We start from the raw sequence: 27,983 nt of genomic DNA on the forward strand, positions 1-27,983 counted from the left end.
GTAAATGACTTTATTACTTGTTTTGCATGTTCTGGTCTTATGGCTTTCACTGTAAGGTATTTTCATATTTTGAGTTTGTTGTTGCAGGGTAGATTAATGACAACACTGTTCTTGTGAAAACAAACGGATTGTCTTGGCAATATATCGTCTTGCGCCGTCCAAAAGTCCTCTCAAACCAAGACTTTTCTCATGTTTTCCTGCATGTTCCTGCTGGCATTTTGTCCTGTAGTGTCATTTGTGGAGCGATACCAATGGCAACCACTGACGTTTGTCACAATACTCTTTCTTTTGTCTTTTCAGCAGATGTAGATATTGACCAAAACACAGTCTAAAAAGCATCACGTATAAGACGGGATTAGAATATGATTAATACTCAATGTTTTAATGTCTATTTCCTCATGATTATTCGCAGGCGAGCTACGGCGCATCTTGCCATCCATGTTACTGAATGCTGGATTAATGTTAACAATCTAAGTGGAGCTACGCTGAATCTTGAAAGATTGAAAGAGGAGCTACAGGAAGAGACCTTTTGACAGAGGCGATAGACGGCGATAAGCAGGTTTACAAATCCTATGCAGTGCTACATTACTAGAAAAGTTATCTATTCTTGGAAAAAGTCTGGTTAAAAAATTCACATGTTTTTGCTCAGGGAGAGGGAAGCACATTTGTGTCATAAGAACAGCTCTATAAAAGAAAAATGGATACGTCTCTAAGGCTTTGTGCTTAATAGATCTTCCTGCATACAACGCACAACATACAACCTTAAAAAAACCTGTCATTCGTTTACGCAGTATACCGAATATATACACACTACCATTCAGAAGTTTGGATTAAGTATGTTTCTTGTTTTTAAAGAAATTAATACTTTTATTCAGCAAGGATGCATTCGATTGACCAAAAGTGATAGTAAAAACATTTATAATGTCAGAAAAGTTCAAATTAATGCTGTTCTTTTGAAATTTCTATTCATCAAAGTATCACATTTCCACACAAATATCAAGCACAACTGTTTACAACATTGATAATAGTAATAAATGTTTCTTGAGCATCAGATCCTCATAATATAATGATTTCTGAAGGATCATTTGACTCTAAAGACTGGAGTAATGATGCTGAAAATTCAGCTTTGATCACAGGAATAAATGACATTTTACAATATATTAAAATTGTTGACAATACACTTAATAATGCAAAAATGTATATAAATGCAGCCTTGGTGAGCGTAAGAGACTTCTTTCAAAAACATCAAAAAAAAAAAAAAAAGCCTTCTGCTCCCAAACTTTTGAACGGTAGTGTGTGTATAACCTGTTGTTTCCTATCATTCCCTGAATCCATCTGAATCGCAATCTAATATTGGTTCTGCAACAATCTTCTACCAATAATGACATAATAATAATTAATCGTAAGAAAAAAAGTCCATAAACTGAAGGATAATGAAAAGCAGAAAAACTTGAAGCCCTTTGTATGCGACCCCAGTCACAGGCTGATGATGTCACAGTTCCCTGTCCCATAATGATGATGTTCTAGTGCAATTTCAGCATTACCCGGTCGGTCCTTGTGGCCTGTCCTAAAGGCGGTCGGTGTGGAGCTGATGAGGAGGGATCTGGATGAAGGCTGCGGTCGGGGCGCCTCCGACGGACAGCGGGGTGGAGGAGGCGGAGGACGGCCCGGGGGTGCCCGGCGGGTACATGTAGCTCAGGAAGCCTGGCGAGGGGGCGTACGGATACTGCTCGAAGGCTGAGGAGGCGTACTGGCTGTAGGCAGCGCTGAAGTCAAGGTAAGGAGTCGTGGTGGAGGAGGAGGAGGAGGAGGAGGAGGTGACCTGTGCCGGCAGAACCAGACTGGGTTGCAGGAAGGCCTGAGGGTAAACATATGGCTGGCTGAGTCTGCAAACAGAAACACAGAGAGAGTGTTAACTATTTAACTAGGGCTGCGTGACTTATCGAAATCGCAAAAGCTGTGATATGCGCTGTGTGTTTCAGAGTGTGTTCATTTACACCCGAGCGGCTCATGATCCGCCAAGTTTGCAGTGTCTCAGAGTGGCTCGACTCACAGTAAATGCTGCTCATCACGAACTCCATCTGCATCTGCTCCGACTCTTGGCGATTTACTATATATAGTATATAGTTACTCAATGACAAATAAAATATGGACTTCCATATAGTAAACTTTTACAGAAAGGTAAAATCTTACAAAAAAACCAACTTTTTTTGTTGTTTTATCCTTTAGTTAGCACTTTTAAAACATTTTTATTTTTATGTGCGTGGTGCTTGCCCATGAGTAAGTTGTTTTTAACTCTTTCCCCAGTCCGTGTTTTCACTGTTATACGGTAAGGGGCGCTAGTACACATCTTCTGAAAGAGTACAGAATCTCCAAACAGCATATGAGTTCAAAACTGCCAAACTTTACTGAATGAAACGTCGACCCAAGACGAGCTACAGGACTGTGAAGCTTTGGGGGTGTTGATGGACTCGATCTACTCCATCTGTGTTTTGATCATCGTTCTGAATCCCTTCAACAAAAACGTGATTTTCTCAGCTTTTTTTGTCAAAATGTTGAAATCTTTTGTAACATTATAATTGTATTTACCATCACGTTTGATCGATTTAATTTCTTTAAAAATATATTACTGTCCCCAAACTTTTGAACAGTAGTGTAATGTAGCTGTAACTTGAATAATCATGGTGTATTCTGAGAGCAGATACTCCGTTGTGCCAACTGACCTGCTCACTGACCTCATAAATGTTTCTTATAGGTTTCTGCCTGGTGATATCATAACCAAACATCAAAGAAAACTGAAGAACTACAGACAGAGAGAGAGAGAGAGAGAGAGAGAGAGAGAGAGAGAGAGAGAGAGAGAGAGAGACCAGAGGCTGATACCCACAGCCCAAGCAATGCTAACACCATACCCATGAAACACCCTCAGAAACAAAGAGGAACCCAGAGGGGTCGCAGAGACAGCTCGAAATATAGAAAACACAAAACCGGCAACATCATCATACACACTCACACATCTGCAGCAGCATACACTTCCTTTCGTACACACGCATATTACACACATCTGCAGTGTCATTCGTTGCCGTCCTGGGCTGAAGGATGATTTATAGGGACTGACAGTGGCTTTGTGGAGTAGGCAAATCAACTGAGTCTGCCGTCCTTACTGACCCTATTCATCCTAGCAAATGCTAATTCAGACAGGGAAATAGAGGGATTGAGAGAGACAAGGAAGAGGAGAGAGAGAAACAGAGAGAGAGAGACAAGGCAAAATAAAGAAGACCGAAGTTGACAAGGGTGTGAGGACTGACGAAGTAGGGCAAACCCATTGCTGCAAATTAGCTGAAAATGAGTGTGTCTTTAGCTCTTCCAAAAACTATTGTGCTGCTAGCATAGACAGCTGCCTAATCTTTATTTGACCTTATTAGGTCTTGGAGCCTTTATAAATGAGCTGATTAAAAGAGGTGTGAAATGTACTCAATCTATTTTTTAAATGTTCCATTTTTTTATCTTATTGTGAAAGATTCAACCATGCATGTTCATTTTTTTATGTTCTTTTTTTGACCTTGTAATTTTCATTTAAAATATAATAACTACATGTTCTGTTGAAATGACAGACTTCACTGGTGACGTATGCCAGACTTCTCCAATCACTCATCCTGCTTAAAAGATTAGTTCACCTCAAAATGACAATTTCCTGATAATGTACTCACCCCAATGCCATCCAAGATGTCCATGTCTTTCTTTCTTCAGTGGAAAAGAAATTAAGTTTTTTGAGGAAAACGTTTCAGGATTTTTCTCCACACAATGGACTTCAATGGCAACCAGAATGTTGAAGTTCAAATTAATGCCGTTTCAAAGGGCTCTGAAGTGCTTCAAAGGGCTCTGCACGATCCCAGCTGAGGAACAGGGTCTTATCTGGTGAAACGATCGGCCATTTTCTAAAAAATAAATAAAAATGTATATACTTTTTACCGACAAATGTTCGTCTTGTGCTGGTCTGCGACGCGCCACGAATTGCGTCATCACGTTGGAAAGGTCACGAGTCACGTCATCTTTCTAAGTTATTTGTCTGTGTACTCCGGTTCAAAAAGGTAGGGAAGGGCGAAAAATGCCATCTCAATTTCTCTTCCAAATTCAAAATCGTCCGACATCTTTGTTTTAATTTATTATTATTTTCTTCTTTTTTTTTCGTGACCTTTCCAACGTGATGACGTAATACGTGGTGCGTCGCAGACCAGCACAAGACGAACAATTGTGGTTAAAAAGTATATATATATTTTTATTTTTTTAGAAAATGACAGATCGTTTCGCCAGATAAGACCCTGTTCCTCAGCTGGGATCGTGCAGAGCCCTTTGAAGCACTTCAGAGCCCTTTGAAACTGCATTCATTTGAACTTCAACATTCTGTTTGCCATTGAAGTCCATTGTGTGGAGAAAAATCCTGAGATGTTTTCCTAAAAAAAAAACGTTTTATTTTTCCTCATAAAACTTTAATCCTTTAAAGGCCCTGATATACTCACTTTTTGTTCTTCGGCAGTCTCGCAGTTTTGTGTGTGACGCATTACAAGTAACTCAAGCTACGTAATCAGATTACTTTTTTCCAAGTAACTTGTAAAGTAATATATTTACAACAAAATATCTTATTTACTTTTTCAAATAAGCAACGCAAGTTACTGTGCTTTCCCATGTATTGACTGACAGATCTCCTGTCCTCATGTTGAGAGAAATCAGGAGTAAGTGAATCCACTGTGTGCGCTATATGTAAACATGATGCTATTGTAGTATGTAAAAAATGCTATTCAGTATTCCTCAAAATCAATAAAAACAGTGAAATGTAAACTCAGAATATTATACAAACCTGTAATAATTAAATGTTAAATTACACAAATATACTTTATGTACTTAATCTCACTTTATTAACCAATGTTATGGTTGATCCGAGCAAACGTCACATTTGTGTTTCGCTTTCTTTGTTTTTATTGCTTAAGTAAGAGTGTTGAACTTTCTTCATCTGTGATCAAACTTTGTATAGGAACGATCAGTTTGTTTCCCGAATTTGCTTGAAGTGTACTATGACCTTAAAGGGTTAGTTCACCCAAAAAAGAAAACTCTGTCATTAATTTCTCACACTCATGTCGTTCCAAACCCGTAAGACATTCGCTCATCTTCTGAACACAAATGAAGATATTTTTGATGAAATCTGAGAGTTTTCTGTCCCTCCATTGACAGCTACGCAACTACCACTTTCCCAGAAAGGTAGTAAAGACATCATTAAAGTAATCCACGTGACTCCAGTGGTTTAACCTCAAGTTTAGGAAGCGAAGCAAGTGCTAGCTTTATTTACTAAAAAATTATCTCCAACGCGAGTTCACGAGAGCACCACGCCACATACATGTGTCGACACGAGAGCAGACCTTGTTGCGTGAACACGAGTTGGAGATTAACATTTTGTAAATAAAGTGGTAAAAAAAGTTTGAACCACTGGAGTCACGTGGATTACTTTAACGATGTCTTTACTACCTTTCTGGGGCTTGAAAGTGTTAGTTGTTAAGGCTGTCAATGGAGGGACAGAAAACTCTCAGATTTCATCAAAAAGATCTTCATTTGTTTTCAGAAGATGAACGAAGGTCTTATGGGTTTGGAACGACATGAGGGTGAGAAATTAAATTTTTGGGTGAACTAACCCTTTAAACCTGCTCAGTCTTCAAATCGACCACAAGCTCATGTTCAGATCTGCCTCCATCCAATCAAACAATGAAACAAGACCCCATTCTACATTATTTTGCGTATTTGAAAACGCTGTGATAAGGCTAATTCAGTACATTTTAGTAGGTTTGAGTATTTATCTGTAATTTATTTTGGTGGTTCTGTTGATATGGGGATGCAGGAAGCCTTTTTAAAAAGGCCTGTGCATGAAAGCGACAAAGAACAGAAGCACAAAGAGAAATGAAAAGAAGCAACATGGAAGGGAGAGCAAATTATGACGACAGAGAGGAAGGACGAATGATCTTGTTTGCCCAGAGCAGAATATCACTTTTAGCAGCCGCAGCTGTTGGGTGGGGGCAAGACAAGGAGAGACAGAGAGACACAGGGGCTTTTAAAGGTCATGTCTTACCAGGCAAACACAGAAACAAAACTGTGGAATCACTAAATTACTGACAAATTAGTGAAGGGGGCAATTTGGGCGAGAGCCACCCGTGTCCCGTCACTCTTACTAATGTAGCGCTGCTAAAATGAGTGCTTGTGTGACATTTCTGGCATTAATATACATAATTTGCTAAATAAATAGTATTTATTCTATCTAGAAAATGGATTAACATATATTTTTTGGGAAAGAAATGAATACTTTTATTCATCAGGGAGGCATTAAATTGATTAAAAGTGTCAGAAAAGACATTTATAATGTAACAAAAGATTTATATTTCAAATAAATGCTGTTCTTTTAAACACTATTCATCATAGAATCCAGAAAATATATGTTGGTTTCTACATAAAAATATTAAACAGCACAACTGAACATTGATAATAGTAATAATAATACATGTTTCTTGAGCATTAAATCATCATTTTAGAATGATTTCTGAAGGATCATGTGACACTGAAGACTGGAGTAATGATGCTGAAAATTCAGCTTTGATCACAGAATACTATATTAAAATACTACTATATAAAACAGCTATTTTAAATTGTGATAATATTTCACAGTATTATTATTATTATTACTATATTTAATCAAATAAATGCAGCCTTGGTGAGCCTAGACTTCTTTCACAAACATTTTAAAAACATCTTACAGACCACAAACTTTTGAATGGTTGTCTATGATTAAGTGGAAAGTGAATGTCGCCAAAAAAAATGATAAAGGTCAAATGTCAGTGAATGCATCATGCTCTGTCCCAATTCGGCTACTTTTACTACACCCTAAAAGTGTGAACTCTTTTGTGAAGAAAGAGTTTTGAGTGTGTTTCACAAGAGTAGACAAGCTTTGGGACAAACTACTTCGTCATAAAATTGCATTTTTAAAGCAACACCAAAGCACTTTTCCTCTTCGGTCGCCCTACAGGTTGGAAGCGGAATTGTCCATTACCGCTGTCGTAAATAATTTAGCCTACCGCAGCCTACCGTCACACACACGCTCGCTGTTTATCCATTACCGGCTTTGGAAATAACGTTGTCCACAGACAAGGTAGAGTATGTTGCATGATTTTATGAAAGTATGATGTATTGCGACATCAGAAACCAGAAATCAGATAGGCTCCACCTATCGGCTATAGTAACACTTGCCGTAAAGCAAGTCAAATTTGCAGTTTCTCATGTCTCATTCGAACTACAGATCCGCTACCCGATCTGGCAAACTTGCATAGTGCGGTTATAGCGGACAGAGGGCCGCAAAGCGAATGCAGAAGTGCCGTTCACCCTGTTACGAGTTGATGAACCACTGAAACGATTTTGGAAACATTATTTTAAAGTACAAAAGAATCTTTGGTGTTCCTTTAACAGACGCTCTGTCGTTATGCGTATCCTGTCACTGGCCTGTCAATCACATTTAACATTTTCCCCATTTCATTTCACTTAATTTCCTACCATATTGGGAGAGAAAAGAAGTAGCACGTTGATCTGACAGGTTAAATGTCGATTATTAGTCACTCAAAACCCTTTAACCTCTCTACTTAACCATCGACCTCGCACATCCGCCATGTTTGTAGTTTTTTTAAACACGTTTTACTCATGTTTGTAGTTCTGAACCGAATCCAATGGGTTGTGGGCAATATTATCCATTAGACTGTGCACGGATCCACAAATCGATACATATCGGAATAGTAGACAATCCGGGGACCTCGCATACTCTTTTCAACATACTATGTTTTTGGAAAATACTTATTTTAATCTCACATACTATTTAGGATGGATAATATGGACATGGGACGCAGGGTAAGACTTGGAGCACATGACAAGCCAAAAGTGTAAGAGAGACGTGTGTGTATGTGTATCTCAGATGCTCAAGTAGTTTGATCCTCATTGTGCTAGTTCAGCAGAGCTCCCTAAACCTGCAGACCTCCCACAATGCTGTGTGTTTGCCAAAACCCAACCCCCAACCACAGGGGGTTTGTTAGCAGCACCCTCCACTTCCGTAATCCCCATCTCTAGCACCCTGCCAAAGCCTGCAACCTCAGGACAACCCCAACACCAACACCCTATTCCCCAGACCAAAACTCCCTCTAATGCCAGCCAACAGATGGCGAGAGTGCCAACCCAGCCATGTACAACTCACTAACCAAGCTAACTGAGTAGTGATGATAACCCAGAGCACGTCTCAAACCTGACAATGGATGCTTTGTTCAGAGCGAATACTCATCAAACATCATCAGACAATCTCCTTAGTTACCTTAAAGATATAAAATTCATCATTTACCCGTTTTTTTGTTGTATTTTTCCATTCATTTCTCCCATAGAAATGAATGGGACAAATGGGATTAAAAAAAAAGTTTTCCTTTAAGCGTTATAAGCCATGGAACAACTTGACGGTAAGTAAATGATGACACTGTATTTTCATTTTTTGAGCGAACTGTCCCTTTAACTCACAATGCAAACAGACCCACAAGACACCTGTTCAAACCAAAGGCTAACCCTTAGACGGTGAGTTTAAAGAGAGACCCCCACAGATATGGACAAGACCCTCGACTTTAGCATAAAAAGACAAATAGGCTACACTATGTACACACACTGTTTAAATACGGCACACACTCCTCTTCTGAGTGCTAAATCCAGCTCTACACACAGAGGTTGGTTATTTACAAGAGGTACAACTTCATTCACATCTGAAAAATGTAGGTAGTGATTGAATTGGATTTGCATTTAATTTTACGACTGATACAAGAAAAGATTGACTGTGTTTACACAACAATAGTCCATGTGTTTTTTTGACACAGTGACCAAATACTTCTTACACTGCAACAATAAGAAACATACACTATCGTTCAAAAGTGTGTGGTCGGTACGATTTTTTAAATGTTGTTGAAAGAAGTCTCTTATGCTCACCGAGGCTGCATTTATTTGATCAAAAAAAGGTAAAAATATTGTGAATTATTTCAATTTAAAATAACACCTGTGATTTATTCCTGTGATCAAAGCTGAATTTTCAGCAACATTACTCCAGTCTTCAGCGTCACATGATCCTTCAGAAATCATTATTGTTGAAACTGTTGTTGTTACTGTTGAAAACAGTTGTGCTGCTTCATATTTTTGATGAAACAGCGATACTTTTTTTCAGGATTTTATACTTTAATGAATAAAAAGAACAGCATTTATCTGAAATACAAATCTTTTGTAACATTATAAACATCTGTACTGTCACTTTTGATCAGTTCAATGTGTCCTTGCTGAATAAAAATATTAATTTCTTTAAATCCTACTGACCCCAAACATTACACGATATAGATCATTATTATCATTACTAGTGTTATTGTTATTATTTGTATGCCAATGTCAAACTCCAAAAAGCACAAAAAAGTAAAACACATAAAAGTAAAAAAAGTGTCACTAGGAGTAGGTCATTTTTGTGTAGAAAAAAACACTAAATCTCGCAGGTTTGGAATGACATGAGTAAATAATGACCTTATTTTTTAAATGTACTTAAAGGTAAAAATATGATTCAGATGTTTGTGAGAAGTGTGGGTGGGATAGGGAACAAGAAAGAAGTGTATAGCTAGAGAGAAAGACAAAGAAAGAGAGAGAGATGAAGGTTTGTTTTGCATAACACCTGGCTGGTTAGCAGACTTGAGGCAGGTGGTGACCTAACTGACAGACAAACAGGTCAAACAGGATAGGGAAGAGAGACCGAGAGCTGAGAGAGCAAAAGAAAGAGAAACACTGACAGAAAGAAACCAAGAGGGAAACACAGAAACGGGAACAGCTTAAAAAGTGAGAAACCCAGACAGTGTCACTGACAGTGTGAGAGAGAATTTGGAAGAGAGGGAGAGAGAGAGAGATGAAAATAAACCGCAGAGAGAAAAGCAGCCGGCACTGTAAACACATGACAAATGGTGCACTGACGTTCACAGCTCATGTCCTGAGATCTGAGGTTTACAGGGAGTCAGACGAGCTGAAACGGGATATATGAGCAGAAGAAGCCAGATTAGGAGTAACTGACAGTTTTGGGCTAAATCAAACTGCGGTTTTGACAGGACTATTTCTGAGGGGTCAGGCTAGGATTTCATGTTATTTATGCAGAAACGGTCCTCCCTCAAGCCTGACATTAGCAGAGTGAGAAGAAATGCTTACCCATACTGCCTCTGGATCAGGGCTGGATGAACCTGCTGTACTCCAGAAGAGTATCCTGTGAAAACAACAGAAAAACAACATTCAACGGCCAGTGTCTTGACAATTCATCAAAAAATCATGACAAGTTCAATGTCACTCCAAACCGTAGGACTTTCTTTATTTAGAGGAACTAGTCTAGTGAAAAAAAGTTGTTTCGGACCCCATTTACTTACAAAATATCAGCTTTTTCAGTACAACGATGGTTTATAGTCAGTCAAGATCCATCTTTCCTTAAACTGCAGATTTTTAATCAAATATGCCATTTTAATCAGAATTAGTGGGTTTTTGGGTCCTTGTTGGACGGAAAATAAGTGAAGATTCTTCAAAATCCCCTTTTTGTGTTTCACTGATAAACAGCACACAAGGTTTGGAAAGGTGAGTAAATAATTCACTTTTTTTTGGGATAACTATTCCTTTAAGGCCCTGACACACCAAGCCGACAGACGGCCAGAGTCGGGCAGCTGTTGAGTGTCGGCCGGCCCAGTTTGTCATCGTCGAGGGTATTTTTGGGCCGACGTCGGTGAGAGAGAAAACTCTGATTGGCTGTTCAGTTTAGCGAACGAGTCAGTGCACGAGAATAAAAGCGAAAGTGATGAAAGCGAGTAAAGAAGTCAAGACGGCACAGATCGAAGGCTGTTATAATTTTACATCATCTGGACCACAAAACCAGTCACATGGGTCAATTTTTTTAAATTGAGATTTATACATCATCTGAAAGCTGAATAAATAAGCTGTCCATTGATTGGTTTGTTAGGAAAGGACAATATTTGGCGGAGATACAACTATTGAAAATCTGGAATCTGAGGGCGCAAAAAAAATCGAAACATTGAGAAAATCCCCTTTAAAGTTGTCCATTTGTGTTCACGATTGTGCTGCATTCACTCACAAAAATAAATGTTTTGGATATTTACGGTAGGAAATTTACAAAATATCTTCATGGAACATGATCTTGACTTAATAATATCCTAATGATTTTTGGCATAAAAGAAAAATCGATAATTTTGATCCATAGAATGTATTGTTGGCTATTGCCACAAATATACTGGTTTTGTGATCCAGGGTCACATATCATCTGAGCATTTCAATATTCAGCATAACAACATGAGCCGTCTGGAATGAAGAAAATCAGCATGACTGATATTCAAAATGGCGCTTTCTTAAAGGGGCATTCCACCCATTTGAACATTGTTTTTTATTTAAAGTGGGTCATATATGTAGTCGAAATGTAAAATAAATTTTGAATTTGGTGCCTTCGTGACCGAGGAAAGACAAAAAATAACTTCAGGACGCATTTGTATGAAAGACAACAACTCCCACAATGCACCACATTGCACAGCTCCGCAAGCCACTCCCACTAATCCAGAAAGCGCATATCTGCCTATAAGAGAAATCACTCTTCCGTCTACAAGGCTAGCTACCACCAGAGCTTGAAATTCATTTCACATTTACACAAAATGTCTAGTTAGTTGGCGAACTCATTACTCCTCGTTTGTATTTCTTTCGAAAAGGTGAATTATTGCATGATACCTGGATGTACAGTCAGAACATATGCGGTGCGAAACTAGGATAGTTCTCAACACAAACGTCCGTGTCCTCGTCTGATTCAGAGATTTCGTCCAGGAGAAATTGTCATCGTTGAAATTCTTTGCCGCAGACGGACTCTATCTCTGTGTTCGTAGTTGCATCTTACAGTCTATGAGTTGCATAGTGAGATCACCAGTCAAAATCACCAGTCAATCACCAGTCACACCAGTCCGCCCTAACTCGAGCCAGTCCGGGCTCCTCGTCCGCGGCAGGCAGGCAGGTCTTCTGCCTCGGCTGCTCTTCGCTATAATGCGGCTTGTAAAGGTAGCCACAAACACCTGATTCAAGCATCAGACTTCCAAAATCCTCTTCTTCTACATCATATTGAGCACTCTCCTCCGCTATTGTCATAACTAGACATTCTCTGTCATAACTTTACATCTGTCTCCACAGCACCTGTTAGCTTAGCTTCAAACAAGATGGAGGATATTGCTTTCAGTTTCAGAGAGTAAAGTCCCACCCACTGATCTGTAATAGGTCTGTACCGTGAGCGGGTCCCACCCCCTGGGAAAGATGAGGAACTAGTGCTTGTAGTCTCAACAGAAATCCCCCCCTTTTACACTTCCTCCTACAATGACGCAAAATGACGATTTTTGCGTCATTGTAGGAGGAAGTGTAAAAGGTAAATAACGGATTTCTCCCGTCTCAGGGGAAAATGAGAGAGCGTTGCACGACCATTCAATAGTATGACTGGGTTTCTAACAATGCAAAGCTTAATGCAAATGGGTGGAGTGTCCCTTTAACGGTTTGTAAATCTGCAGTCCTAGTTTTGGTGTGTTACGGCCTTTACAGGAATGTTGCAGATTTGAAACTAAGCTCTTTCATGGCATACTGTCGATTATAGAAAATACTTTCACCTTCAGTTTGTAAAAATGAACAAACATGGTTTGTAGAGTAAAGCACTTATAATGGAGGTTTATGGGACAGGACATTGCAAGGCATGTTAAAATACACACTTAAAAAAATAAAAATAAAAAATAAACATAGCCATAAGACCTAATCATTGTTTGTGTTAACATGAAGTTAATAATATTGAAGTTAATCTCAAAATATGTCATGACCACATAAAAACCCAAGGACACCAGAAAGGGGTTGTTACGAAAAACATAACCAGAGATTCATCTTCCCACCACTAAAAATAAGATTTATTGGCCACAGAGAAATGCAAAGTTGGAGGTTAAACATACAGATAGACATGCTGAGTTAAAGCTGAAATTAGTTTTACTGTTTGGCCGATAAGTGTCAGAAACAGGACTTTTATTTTGACAGCGCCAGAGCACAGACATTCAAGAGCTCACTTTCTGCATCTTTATTAGTTGACTTTCTTTAATACTTATGCCTTTTAAGACTTTTTTTTAATATTTATTCCTTTTTTAATTTATTTATAAGTCATTAAATATTATGTCATTAAATAAATTTCAGTGCAGCATGTGTTACTGTAAACTACATGATATCATATCAGCCATGGGCCACCCTGCTCTCTAAGATATCAGCATTGGCCATAAAAAACAACAACATTGTTTTTTGACCATTAATAAATACTATAACAAAAATACAAGCTGCATATTTCTGCTTTAAACCCCTCTGAAATGTCTTGCCCCATAGACTCGCATTGTAAGTCCATTACTGTACACGTGCTTTTTTTGTTTAAGTCACTGTGTCGATAGAGCTTCACATCTTGAACCCGCAACACTAAAGACATCTTGGCAGTGAATTAAGGTTAATGTTTGTTAAATAGAAGAAATTGAATGGAATTAATTCACTATCCTCTCTGGACATTTGTCCTTTAGAGTCATTCATTGTCCAATTTTTTACTTGCCATGTATTTGACATTCATGATGCATGTTTATAATTCTGCGTCCTCCACAAACACACACTCCTTAGGCTTTAATTGGCACTCATTCTCTCCATTCACCCAATATGCACTTTTGTTTTTTTTTCTTTCTGTTTTTCCTCTCTTCCTGTCTGCACGCTCTCATGAAGTCGCTCATGTGAAAAACTCCAGGCTGTCTGTTCTCCAGCGTAACAGTGTATCTGCCCGGACACAGATCAGAAACATCTCTCGCCTGGATGCCCATTCCACACACACACACACACACACACACACACACACACACACACACACACACACACACACACACACACACACATACACACGGCTCAACAGCCTCTTCACACAGCACTGCAGCACTTGCATAAACATACTTTAGCATTTACACAAACCTTATGGTGAACATAATTCAACTTGTGTTTCTCTATGTCTATCAAAAAAGCTCTATGTCCATTGAACATGTTATTAAAAAATACATTAAAATTGCAATCCACAGAGAACATGGCTTGGATATACCTTTCTTATGATGATTACTCTTTCCCCATCAGCGTAGGGCTGGGCGATATGGGCAAAAAAAATTATCACGATCATTTTTTTATATCAGTCGATATCGATAATAATCACGATAAATGTCAAATCTTTATTTCTTTCAAGTTTAAAGGCAGATTTTCGCTCCTAAGTGAAAGTTGTAGAAACCAGAGCGTTAATTGTGGTTTTAAACTACTCTTTATTGTCAGAACATGACAAACACTTGCCAAACAAGTGAACATTTCACAAATCTGTGGTAGAACATTCAAACATTTGTCATTTTTTGTAAAATGTAATATTCTGACTATTTGAGTTTTATTCAAATTAACCATTGGTCATCCAGTATCATGCATTTAGATCATGATAACCACAGATAAAACCAGGCATAGCCTATAGCATCTCACTATCATGGCAAAATGTAACTTTATGGTTTCTATGGTATTTGTATAAAAAACTGTAGCCTAAATACATGATTAAATACTGTAATAATATTCCATTAGTCCTTTAATACATTGTCTACATTAATAATATAATACAATTCAATATGTATATCCCACATGTCATGGTGCAGTTAATATTACTAGGCTAACGTTACAGTAAATCCATGGTAAATGATGGGAATTTGTAGACGCAAAAGCCTTCTGGCTGTATCGTTGCGCACAGTGACTACGTTTACATGCAGCCAATAACCCGTTCAAAACCGGGATATTAGCAATAACCCGGTCGCGCACAGCCATGTAAACACCGGCAAAAACCTGAATATGCTCATATCCCGGTTTTTAAAAACCCGAATATGATCCCTGGGGTACCCCTTTTCTAACCCGAATATTTGGTCATGTAAACGCGTATCGGCATATCCCCATCAAAAGGAACATTGATTTGTGTTCTGCGCATGTTCTATTCGCAAGGAATTCTTGAAAATCTTTTGAGTAGAGACGGCGCATACAAAAACCCGCGTGCAGTATACCGGAAGTAAACAAGAAGTAGAGGTAAACATGGCGAGACGCAGCACAGCAACACACTTTTGGAGCGAGGATGAGGCGATCGCTATCTGCCCCGAACTATTCATTATCCGCGTGCTGCTGCTGTTTTTGTTGTCTTTGGATACAGGAAAAAGAATCGGAAATGACGCATATTGCGTCTTAAGGTTGTCCGTACGTCCAGACGCTAACCGTGCGTCGCCGTTTACATCGGGATATTGCCAATTGATTACAAATTCCATGTATACAGGAGTAACTCTCTCTGCTCACGCATGTAAACGGGTTATTCCGAATGTTTCAGAAACCCAAATAGTGACCTTAACCCAACCATAACCCGAATATTTGCTTGTAAAACGTAGTCGTAGTCAGTGACTACGTTTACATGCAGCCAATAACCCATTCAAAACCGGAATATTAGCAATAACCCGGTCGCGCACGGCCATGTAAACACCGGCAAAAACCCGGATATGCTCATATCCCGGTTTTTAAAAACCCGGATATGATCCCTGGGGTACCCCTTTTCTAACCCGAATATTTGCTCATGTAAACGCGTATCGGCATATCCTCATCAAAAGGAACATTGATTTGTGTTCTGCGCATGTTCTATTCGCAAGGAATCTTGGTCTTTTGAGTAGAGACGGCGCATACAGAAACCCGCGTGCAGTATACCGGAAGTAAACAAGAAGTAGAGGTAAACATGGCGAGACCAGAGCCCATCTACGGAGAGCCTGCCCACTCCCTATTAAGCCCTATTGTACCGAATTTTGGTTGTAGTACCACCAGAGTTCCACTGGGGGCGATCGCCATGAGTGCAAGATGAATGGGAGTCAATGGGGCTAGACAGCTAAATTTGTCTCTTTCACCCGATTGCCGTTGAGAAATCTCAGATCTGATTGTAGATTTTCCAAGTTCAACATGGGTTTTAGGTCGAAAGTTGAATGAACGAGTACTTATGTCGTTTTGATTTCTTACAGGTTGAGTTGTTGTTGCCCATAACACGCTAGCATTCTGCTAATGACGTCAGCATTCTGAAGTCGTGAAAGACTTTTTAAAGCAAATAAGTGACTCTAAAAAATCTAACACCCAGCAATGTGTAATTTCTTTGCATCTCCTTTTGAATACAACATTCAAATTACTAGACAAAAAATTATATCCTGAGAAAAGTGGATTTTGAGGGGTATACCGCCATTGACCTCCATTCATTCTGCACTCGTCCTGTGAGCGCCCTCATATGGAATCAGAGTGGAACTGCAACCAGTTCAGAAGCCGGAAGTGTAGTGAGAGTGAAACTTCTCGCCATATTAGACATTCTCTGGCGAGACGCAGCACAGCACCACACTTTTGGAGCAAGGAGGAAAGCGCAAACAAAGGCGATCGCTATCTGCCCCGAACTATTCATTATTCGCGTGCTGCTGCCTTTGGATACAGGAAGAAGAATCAGAAATGACGCATATTGCGTCTTAAGGTTGTCCGTGCGTCGCCGTTTACATCGGGATATTGCCAATTGATTACAAATTCCATGTATACAGGAGTAACTCTCTCTGCTCACGCATGTAAACGGGTTATTCCGCATGTTTCAGAAACCCAAATAGTGACCTTAACCCAACCATAATCCTAATTTTAACAGCTTGTAAACGTAGTCTGTTTCTCCTATTTGTCAGCTCTGTTTCATCTGTCTTTAAACTGGTTTAAATCACTGAGACGTGTGTTATTCGCTGAATTCAAGCGCTTCTCACTGGATCTCGTGACGAGAGCGATCAGAGTAAACGCATCGGCTCTAGTGAGCGCTGCCGTTTGGACTTTGAGCCGAGCGGATAAATTGTCCGTGTGGCGCGCTGTTCAAATGAGTTTCGTTCCGCTTTTGGCGCATAAGCATTATCGAACATTTTTCGAACTCTTGATATCGTTTTATCGAGAAAAAATATATTGCGATAATTATCGTTATCGTTTTATCGCCCAGCCCTACATCAGAGTTTTTTTTTTTGTTTTTTTTTAGCCAGCACCCACATTTTTTATCATCTTCACAAAACTTTCATGGCACCGATAATATTTGTTTTGTATGAATATCTGAACATACAATATATCAAAAGAAAGAACAGAGCCTCTGCTTAAAAAACACATTTCATTAGGCAATGTTAGGCAGTTTTGATTTAAATGCTGTTTATTGTCTGATGATCGCATTAGCTTACGTGCGTAAGCCAGTGGTTCTCAATTCCAGTCCTCGTGACCCACTGCTCTGCACATTTTGTATGTCTCTCTTATCTGACACACTCAGTTCAGTTCATGGAGTCTCTCCTAATGAGCTGATGATCTGGTTCAGGTGTGTTAAAGGAACACTCCACCGTTTTTTGAAATAGGGCTTATTCACCTTCTTTCCTACATTTAGATAGGTGGGCAAATGCATTTTTGTCTCAGTGCATGCATTGTTTTAGTTTGACAGGGTCGGCGCTAGCTTAGCTTAGAATAATGAATGGAATCCTTTGTTGCCAGCTAGCATGTCCTGAGTAAAAGTGATATAAAAAAAAAAAAAAAACCCACCTAATTACTTCTTGTGGCCTGCGTATTCACAACAAGTACAAATAGTGATGCAGATTAACACTAGGCGATTTCCTAGGCAGATATTGACTTATATATTAAGGACAATATTAGGGGGAAGCACAGGCGAAGCACTGCTACTTGGGCGTGATATCTCTGCGCCCAAGTAGCAGTGCTTCGCCTGTGCTTCCCCCTAATATAGTCCCAAGTCAATATCTGCATAGGAAATCGCCTAGTGTTAATCTGCATTTTTTTTTTATATATATCACTTTTACTCAGGACATGCTAGCTGGCAACAAAGGATTCCATTCATTATGCTAAGCTAAGCTAGCGCCGACCCTGTCAAACTAAAACAATGCATGCACTGAGACAAAAATGCATTTGCCCACCTATCTAAATGTAGGAAAGAAGGTGAATAAGCCCTATTTAAAAAAACGGTGGAGTGTTCCTTTAAATAAGGGAGACATACAAAATGTGCAGAGCAGTGGGTCCCGAGGACTGGAATTGAGAACCACTGGCATAAGCAATGCCTCTATATCGCTTGTTTCTGCTTCTTCTTCACTTGCTTTTGGATCCGGAGATTCTCTCAGAAGATGTGTCATAGCGCCCCCTACCGTACAACAGTGAAAACATGGATTGCCGAAAAATTCTATCAATGGCCGGGGAAAGTTTAGGAATTGAATTTTTGCGGAGCTTAAAGTCAGAATTGTCTAGGTGGTGTAAAAGGCTTTGGCACCAGTAGCTTGGCATAAGCTGTGAAAATAATTGGTAAAGCACTTTTTTTTTTTTTTTATAATTTTTATAATATAAAATAAAAAAAATCGGTAAAAACAAAGTATACTCAACATTAGAGTTGAATAAAACGTAAACAATTAAAAAGGGTTTCCTTTAAAGGTGCTGTATGTAACTTTTTCACTCTACTAAAGCATAAAAATACCATAATATGTTTGCATATATTCTCTGAAAACGATTCTACAGCCAGTCATTTTACTTTGAAATGTGCGTTTCCTGGCTGGAATGTTTGTTTTTGTTTTAGTTCGTTTCCAATTTGCCAATTTTCATTGTCCATAGCGCTTGTTCCTGTTGCGTGTGCTCAAACTGGCCACCCGTGTGAGCGTCCAGTCTGAGGAGCAGGCGGCGGGAGAAAATACCGCAGTACCTATTTCGACCACTAGTTGTCATTCTTACAGACTGCACCTTTAAATAGAAGCAAAGCTGAAATAAAATTAAATATAAAATTTTAATTAAAGAACGTAACCAAAATTTGAATAAGTATTATCATTGACCTTTATACAAAAAAGTGCATGAACAATGTTTCCCAGAATAACATATTATTCTGAAAAGAAAAGGACAAAACGGTAGAGCGAGAGACCGAGCGATACAGGACTGCCGTTTCAGACATGTTGGGATGAGAACAAGAGCAGAGGCCCAAATATCCTCTGTTCCTGTGTGAATACAGTGTGTTAGGACAGGTGTGCTTTAAGTTCTCTTGACAATACCCTTCCTCTTTTCAGACATATTAGCCAGAGAAATGCAAAGTTGGAGGTTAAACGTGCAGATAGACATGCTGAGTTAAACATATCACTTTCTGCCAACACGTTCCCACACATGCATAGATGCAAATGTAGGATGGCAGTAAATTCTCGACAGGCTTAACCCGTCAAACAAACTGTTAAAATAAGTGCAAGTTTGAGTTTGTGTGAATCTGCTTGTGTGTGTGTGTGTGTGTGTGTAGTATGTTTGTGCAGAGTAAAAACACCATCATGATTCTGAGGGCATGTTATGATGAAAACATACATCAGAGTCAACAGGAAAAAGCTGCAACAATTTCTCTACCGTATAAGGGAAGAAGAACTTCAAACAACTTTAGAATTCATTTCTTAAAGGGGTAGTGTATAATTTCTTATACAGCAGAACAGAATAAATATCTTTCAAAACAGTGAAATGTTCATTTAAATATCCCGACCAGCCCAACATGGCAACACCGTCTCAGCCAATGGTGTGAGTTTGGGGCAGACTTATCTGTTTGACAGACCAATGGCAGAGAGGGGGAGGGTTCGGAAAACCAGTTTGAAAACAGGCATTATTTTTGCATTATTGTGATGAATTAATAACACCACTCACCTTTAAAAGTGACAGAACAATTATAGTTAACTAGAGTATTTAAAAGATAAGTACCGTAATTTGAAGCAGTTTAAGGCTTATGTCTGGCATTTACCTGTCAGTGGGCTGCGTGGTTTGGCCCCGATGTACGCCAGGTTGACATTAGCTTTGCGGCCATCAATAATAGGGTTGGGATCTTTACAAGCTCTCTCGGCTGCACTTTTATCTATCATCGTGACCTGAAAAAGAAAAGAGAAATTTAAAATACAGACACAAGTTTTATTAGGGGTGTAACGATACCCTCATGTCACGATTCGATACATATCACGATACTGAACTCACGATGTGATATTATTGCGATACTCCAAGACACATGGTAAAATGAAACAAAAAATGGACTGTTGATTAAAATGCTAAATTTGGTATTACATTGTGGGTGTAAATGAATAGGCTTGGACTTGGGGCTGGTAACCCAATGCACAGGACAGTGATGAGACCAGAATATTCATGATTCTGAAGCTGAAAATATAGAATTATTTTAGACTAATATGTTTGCACTCTTTCACTGACTAGATATATTTAAAATGTAAGCCACTAGTAACATCAGATATTTGGCATTATCAGGACCCACAAATATTCCCCCACTACATTATATTCAACATTATATATAGTAGATTAATGTAGTACTGACACTAAAACTCTGAAAACTTTTCTCACACAGTAATTTTTATTTTGGGTGAACTATACACAATATATATTGTCACTATCCACGATACATATTGTTGGATTTTTGTATTGCGATATATTGTTACATCCCTAAAGTTTACGACTGAGTGCAATTTATTGGGCGTGCTATCTGATTTGATATTTAAAGGAGTCATATCATACATTTTTCCTCTTTTTTTTTTTGTCATTAACTTTCTTTTTTCCTAATATTTAATCATTCTTTGACCGTTTTCTGAGCCTTAGAATTACTCAATCCATTTTTGGTCACTGTGCCTTTAAGAAACTATGGAAGCTTGTTTCCGCCACAAAATAAAACATTTTAAAAGATAATTGCGACTTTTTATCTCACAATTGCGAGTTTACATCTCGCAATTCTGACTTTATTTCTCAGAATTGCGAGATATAAAGTCAGAATTGCGTGAAATAAAGTTGCAATTGCGTCTTATAAAGTCAGAATTGCGAGATATAAAGTCAGAATTGCGTGAAATAAAGTCAGAATTGCGTGTTATAAAGTCAAAATTTAGACTTTTTTTTTTTTACCTCAGAATAGTTTATATCTCACAATTCTGACTTTATAACACGCAATTGCGACTTTATTTCTCAGAATTGCTACTTTATAACACGCAATTGCGACTTTATTTCTCAGAATTGCTACTTTATATCTCGTAATTGCGACATTATTTCTCAGAATTGCGACTTTATATCACGCAATTGCAACTTTATATCTCGCAATTGCGACTTTATTTCCCAGAATTGCGACTTTATAACATGCAATTCTGACTTTATATCTCGCAATTGCGACTTTATTTCTCAGAATTGCGAGATATAAAGTCGCAATTGCGTCTTATAAAGTCAGAATTGCGAGATATAAAGTCAGAATTGCGTGAAATAAAGTCAGAATTGCAGTTTAATCTCCATAAATCTGTTTTTGAACTAGATAGGAAATGTTGAGGTCTTGAATGTTTTAAAAGATTGAACTCTTTTATTTCAAAAGATCAAGGCCGATTTGAGTCCTCTTTCGAGTGTTCTTGCACTTGAATGGACAAAAAACACTCAAAATTATGTCGAAATGACTGTTTTTGGCAAGTTTTTTTACTTTGATGTCTGCGCAGCGCACCTGAGGAGATCATCGGATGGGTGTCTCTTAAAGGGACAGCAGCCTAATAAACCTGCTGCAGTCCATGCCATTAATGTTCATCAAAGAACAAAAGAAAAATAGAAAATCACTCACTGCTCTTCACTGAATAACTTTTGCAGCTTTAATAATGATTAATATATATTTCATATATACAGTGAAGATGCAGTGTTATTTTACATTTGATTACTTTAGTCAATTTCTGTAGTATTTCTTACATGAATATGGTCAGACATTCCTGAAAATCTTAAAGAAATGTTTATTTAATTTGTATCTTTCTTCTAGTGTATTTATTTGCGCTTTATTTATTTCACTGGTATGTAAAATGTTGGCTTCATTAACAACCTTATTTATTAAAATACGTAAAGAAAAGATACTTATTTAAAAGTTACATGGGTTAAAAACAATCAAAACAAAAACTAGCCTATATTTTTAGAATTTACCAACTTTATGTTCTTTCTACATTAATTTGGAGATTCAATGTGTGTATTATGTGTTACAATATAAAAATACATAGCAAATTTTAATGTTAGGTGTGGTTAATATAGGCTAATTAATTACAGAAAAATGTGATTAATTATTTAATAATTTTTAATCAATTGACAGCATTTTAATATATATTTGAAGTGGATCAAAAGTATATATATATACATATATATATATATATATATACATATATATATATATATATATATATATATATATATATATATATATACACATATACAGTGCAATGCATAAGTGAATACACCCATGCTAAAGTTGACTAAAAAGAGGAATAAAAAATCATATTTTGGAAATTGAACTTAATGCCTTAATTTAAACAATTAGGAAAAATCCAACCTTTAAGGACACCAATTTTCTTTGTGAATGAATAATGTATCGTAAATAAATAAATGTTCTTCCTTAAAATATATGGTGCATAAGTGAGTACACCCCTATGTTAAATTCCCATAGAGGCAGGCAGATTTTTATTTTTAAGTATTTAAAAAAAAAAATGTTTAGGATACTATGCATCCTGATAAAGTTCCCTTGGCCTTTGGAATTAAAATAGCCCCACATCATCACATAGCCTTCACCATACCTAGAGATTGGCATGGGGTACTTTCCATAAGATCATCTCTCAATGCAAATCAAACTAGCTTTTAGGCTAACTGAAATAAAATCATGCCAATCTCTAGGTATGGTGAATGCTATGTGATGATGTGGGGCTATTTTAATTCCAAAGGCCAAGGGAACTTTATCAGGATGCGCATAGTATCCTAAAAAAAAACTTTAAAAAAAAAAAAACTTTAAAAAAAAAATCTGGCTGCCTCTATGGGAAATTTAACATAGGGGTGTACTCACTTATGCACCATGTATTTTAAGGAAGAACATTTATTTATTTACGATACATTATTCATTCACAAAGAAAATTGGTGTCCTTAAAGGTTGGATTTTTCCTAATTTTTTTAATTAAGGCATTAAGTTCAATTTCCAAAATATGATTTTTTATTCCTCTTTTTAGTCAACTTTAGCATGGGTGTATTCACTTATGCATAGCACTGTATATACACACACACACACACACACACACACACACACATACATATAGCCTAATTGTTTTTCGAAATGAAAAAAAGAAATGTAATTATTTTGCATATATAATTTTTATTTTCCATTGTCTCACTATATATGTGATTTCTTCCTAAATTTATAAACCCACTTATAAACCCTCATAAATTCAGCCCAAATAAGCCTTAATAACATCTTATGTCATCCTTAAACTTATCCTTAAGCTATAAGTATTATGATAAAGGAATACTTATTGTAACAGTGAAACAAGCATTGTCTGTTAAGCTGCTTTGTGTTGTGAAAAGAGCTATACAAATAAACTTTAACTGAATTAAAAGAAAGAATAACCTCTTTGAAATGATTTCATAGAACAATATGCAAAATAAATGTACCAATATTGAGTCCAATGCAGTTCATCTTATCAGCCGATCAAAAATACTGTTTATTCTTCTACTGTCTATTGCGGTCTATTTTTTTTTTATAGGCTCTTAAAAACCACATTTAACTCTTTGCTGAATTCATCTTAAAAGTACAAGCATGTTATTAATACCAAGTCAGTTTGCCTAAGTAGAAAATGTCTATGGGTGTTTTAGTGAGGCGGTTGAGCAGCCTCAACTGCTGACTTGTTTTCACAGCTCGGGTCTCTGTGACAAATGCTCTTCCAGCAGGCTGCAATATTAGGTTTGAGCTGCCACACACACACACACACACACACACACACACACACACACACACACACACACACACGCACGCCCCACCCTGTGGAGACCCAGTGGCAGCTGTGTTCCCCAGGGCTGGTGGAACTAGAAATACAGCCAGAGCAGTAGCGGAGCGGTTAGGAAGAGAATTCGTGGGATCTGGTTTCTGTCAGGTAAACACCAGAGTGTACGCTTCATTTCTGTAGTGCCCTTGTGTGGAGAGCGTCTCAGACTGAACACTAACAAAACAAGCACACACACACTCATAGCTGCCACCATGTTATTATCTCAGAAGTCACAAAACGCGGCTAGCAAATGAGGCGACAAGCCTCAGTGAGCGTGTTGGGAAAACATTAGGGTTGTGTTGTAATCTTCTGGGAACTCTTCTGGTAACCCTCCCTCGTTTTTTTTCTTATTCCAGAATACAGCTTTTAAGACGAGGCCTCCCACACAGGGAGTGTATCAGCCAGCATATTAAAGACTATCATTCACGACAAAGCCACCAGATATTTGTCGCTCTCACTCTCATATAGTCTCTTTATTTCCTTCCCTTTCTCACACCCTTGGTTTATCTAATGTGCATGTTTACACCTTCGCAGATGACGTGCCAAAAAGAAAAAAGAAAAAAAAAGCATGAAGTGAAACTGTGCGGCCTTATCTGTGCTTTCCAACTGCTTTTGAAGGCAAACCACGATACAGTTCTGTGCCAGTGAACACAGACGCTAATAGAGAAACAGAGAAAGAGATCTATATGAGCGAAACTCACGAAACCCGTGCAGATCATATTTCACCCCCCAAAAACAAAAGAAAAAATTTAAGAAATTACATTTTACTTTTATTAAATGTAGAAGACAGGTCCAAAAAGGTTTTTGCATTATGTATATATATATATAAAAAAAATTGTAAAGAAAAATAACTTGTTCTAATCACTTTAATGCTGATGTAAATGTATTAAAAAAGTTGATGTGTAATGTGATTTGATTACGTACCAAGGTGTTCTTTTAAGATATTCCATATCAAACCATGTACTGCATTACTTTATTATATAACATTGCATGGTATGTTATACATCATGATATTATATTACACCCAATAACATCAATTTATCATGTTACTGCCATAATACATTTTTAAAGGTCCATTGAAGTCCTTTTAAATGCGTAGCGTTATTCAATGTGTTGATGTAATTTCCACTGAAACAGGAAGACAGGGCGGGGCATATCGAACAGCTCCTCCCCTTTTTAAAAATAGCCAATAGTGTTTCGTTTAAATATCACAGCTCGGGCAGAGCCGTTGAGGTCGGTAAAGCCGCAGTTTCCACCTAATCTCTAACCGATCCGCTCTGTGCTTATCGTGTCTCTGGACCGGAGCTGCGGCGGTTTGCGTGGTGAAACCAGACTTCATTCGCCCCAATGGACTTCATTCGCCCCAAATCGTTTCCCCTATACTATATGCCATTCACTTTAGTAAATGTGTGAACAAGTGACACATTTCAGCCCAGCTTCAGCGTCTATTTATAATGTAGGGGGCGGAGCTTTAGATTCTCGAAAGCATTTGACTGGACAGTAAATCTGATGAGAAGCTGAAGTGCAGAGTGATGTCATCAAAATCATTGACCCATATTGGAGGAAGTGAGACTGTAAGTTTTGGATGCTTATATTTTCTAAATGCGAATTTTGTGACTGTTTTGGAGCACACTAGACTAACATATTCACACTAAAAGCCAAAAACCTTAAATTTTGGTTTCATGGGGACTTTAAGGCTTGCACATATGCAAAGAGATACAGTGACAGAAAATAATGCAATGACAGGGAAAGCCACTCATTTGATGTTATAAATGCAGTCAGATGTGCTTGGCTGAACAAACGGTCATTAGGGCCGTTCCTCTGGGCCCCTCATAATAACCTCCATATTAAGTGAGCAGAGGTTGGCTTTGCAGCATATCACAGCAGATAAACCCTTGGACCGGACTATGCTTTCCACTTACCAAGCTTAAAAGAAGTATTTGAAAGGGGCCACTTGACAGAAATCTGAGACCCTGCTCTCAAACTTCATCCAGGAGGCTAAGAAGATAATTGATGACATGCTTTTTTAGAAATAATCCACTTATGGTCCCACATGTGACTCTCAACATCACACCCACACACACTTGTGGAGCAACGCAATGTAAGAACATATTGTGCCCCCGAAAAGCTCTCAATATCTAAGGATTACATTTAAGATCCTTCAGCACCAAATCGGACTAGGTGGAAAAACATTTAGGCCTATTAAAAAGGGCTCATTCTAAGCCTACAAATCATCATTTGTTACTAGGATATGCTTCACGGCAATTTAAAGCCATGTTGGAGCTCAAACACGCAGTTCATTGAGCTGCTGATGGAGTTTTAACTGTAGGTCTGCGCTGGCTTTTGTTTCCTCAGAACTGTAACAAAAGACATGCGCCAAAGGCACGCGACGGTTGCATTGTCACCTAGAGACCGCACGAGCGACACGTTATAGTGAAGTTAATACAGTTCGGTGAATCGGTTCTTTTGGACAGTTCGTTTCAAAGAGCCGGTTAAAAGAACGCATTCAGCGATTCTTTAATGTTATAACATGGTCCGTTATTTATTTATTTTTTTAATGAAATTTTGCAATTGAAAACAACTCTATTTTGTAGTGTGTTTATAAAAAGCTCACTTCTTGGTTGTCTACGTTGAACAATCCGACTCTAAAGAACAATTGATTCAAGAATCGGTCCACAACAACCGCTCAAGCACAACTGCGGTCCACAACAGCTCAAAGTCGCGTTTATTCCTATCAAATGTGTTTTATAAATTTCCACGACAATACATAACACGGCCAATATAGTGCACATAGCCTAGTTAAACGTTGCGCAGAGTAAAATTTGAACGGACTGAGTAAAACCCAACAAAGACAAAGTGTTGTTCTTCGCGTTAATTTGACAAGCTGTTGAGAGTTAGCTATAGACTATACAGCAACAACCACTGATATAAAATATTTGTACTTACAAAGCCATATCCTCTGGATTTCCCCGTTTGTCGGTCCGTTATTACCACGGCTTCATCGATGTCGCCGAAAGTCTCGAAGTATTTGCGGAGCGACGCGTCCGTGGTGTGATACGGCAGACCGCCGACGAAGATCTTGGTGAAAGTCGTGTCTTTCTGAATACTGGGATACATCGTTTCCAACGTCCCATTCACGAACTGATGTAAAAGCATCGGGGCGCGAAATTCAGTGCAGTGTAGATACGAAACGCGCGGGTTATAAATAAATATAAATAAACATAAATAACGAACGCTTCTTCTGCTACTCTAACAATGTTCGCGAAGGCAGCGAGGTAGATAGTCCTTTGGCTTGGAAAAAACAACTGTGGCTCCCGTTGCTCTCCGTCATGTGCCAAACTACTTCACTAGTCCATGAGCGGAGAAACAATGAGGGCTGGCGGGCGGCAGGTGACTGACGGACTGACGCTCGCTCGCTCGTTCGCGCCGCTCATCTACAACACACACTCACACACACCTTCCTGCCTCCACATCCAATGCGATGCTAGTCAAGCACCCCTCCTATTCCTGACGCTCACAGACCCTTCCTCTGCCTCACCTTGTTTCCAAACTGCACCTGCCTTTGTTCTGAGCCTCTGCAGAAACTGTGGCTTTGAGTCTTCCGTGTGGTTTTGATGACTGACTGCTGTATTCTCTATACTTGAGTTTGCAATGAATATTAGGGGTTTTGTTGTTTTTTTACAACCTGGTGCATTAGTATTTCTTAATGCAATTGCCAACACAACATATTTATCCATTGAGATACCCATGTAATGACCACTGAAAGTCAATATGTATTGTTTCCGAGCATTAGGTCTCCATTTATATGTGTTTGAAATGGTTGATGTTATCATCTGGGTACATGAATGGCAGTGCATGGGGTCCAAAAGTCTGAGACCAGAAAATCTGCAATTGAAAATCTAATTCCTGAATCTTAAATCTTTAAAT

General features: G+C 38.4%; 1 protein-coding gene across 1 annotated transcript; it reads right to left on the reverse strand.

Moving 5' to 3' along the window:
- On the reverse strand, positions 1–27,709 carry rbm38 (RNA binding motif protein 38). The gene is made up of 4 exons (XM_084428391.1): positions 27,003–27,709; positions 19,994–20,117; positions 10,279–10,333; positions 1–1,886 (listed from the first exon to the last, which is right to left on the reverse strand). The coding sequence occupies exons 1-4, from the start codon at positions 27,210–27,212 to the stop codon at positions 1,568–1,570; spliced, it is 708 nt and encodes a 235-aa protein (XP_084284517.1). The 5' UTR covers positions 27,213–27,709; the 3' UTR covers positions 1–1,567.
- Positions 27,710–27,983: the final 274 nt, after the last annotated feature.

This window comes from Rutilus rutilus (assembly GCF_951802725.1).
Source record: "Rutilus rutilus genome assembly, chromosome: 13".
Classification (NCBI taxonomy): domain Eukaryota; kingdom Metazoa; phylum Chordata; class Actinopteri; order Cypriniformes; family Leuciscidae; genus Rutilus; species Rutilus rutilus.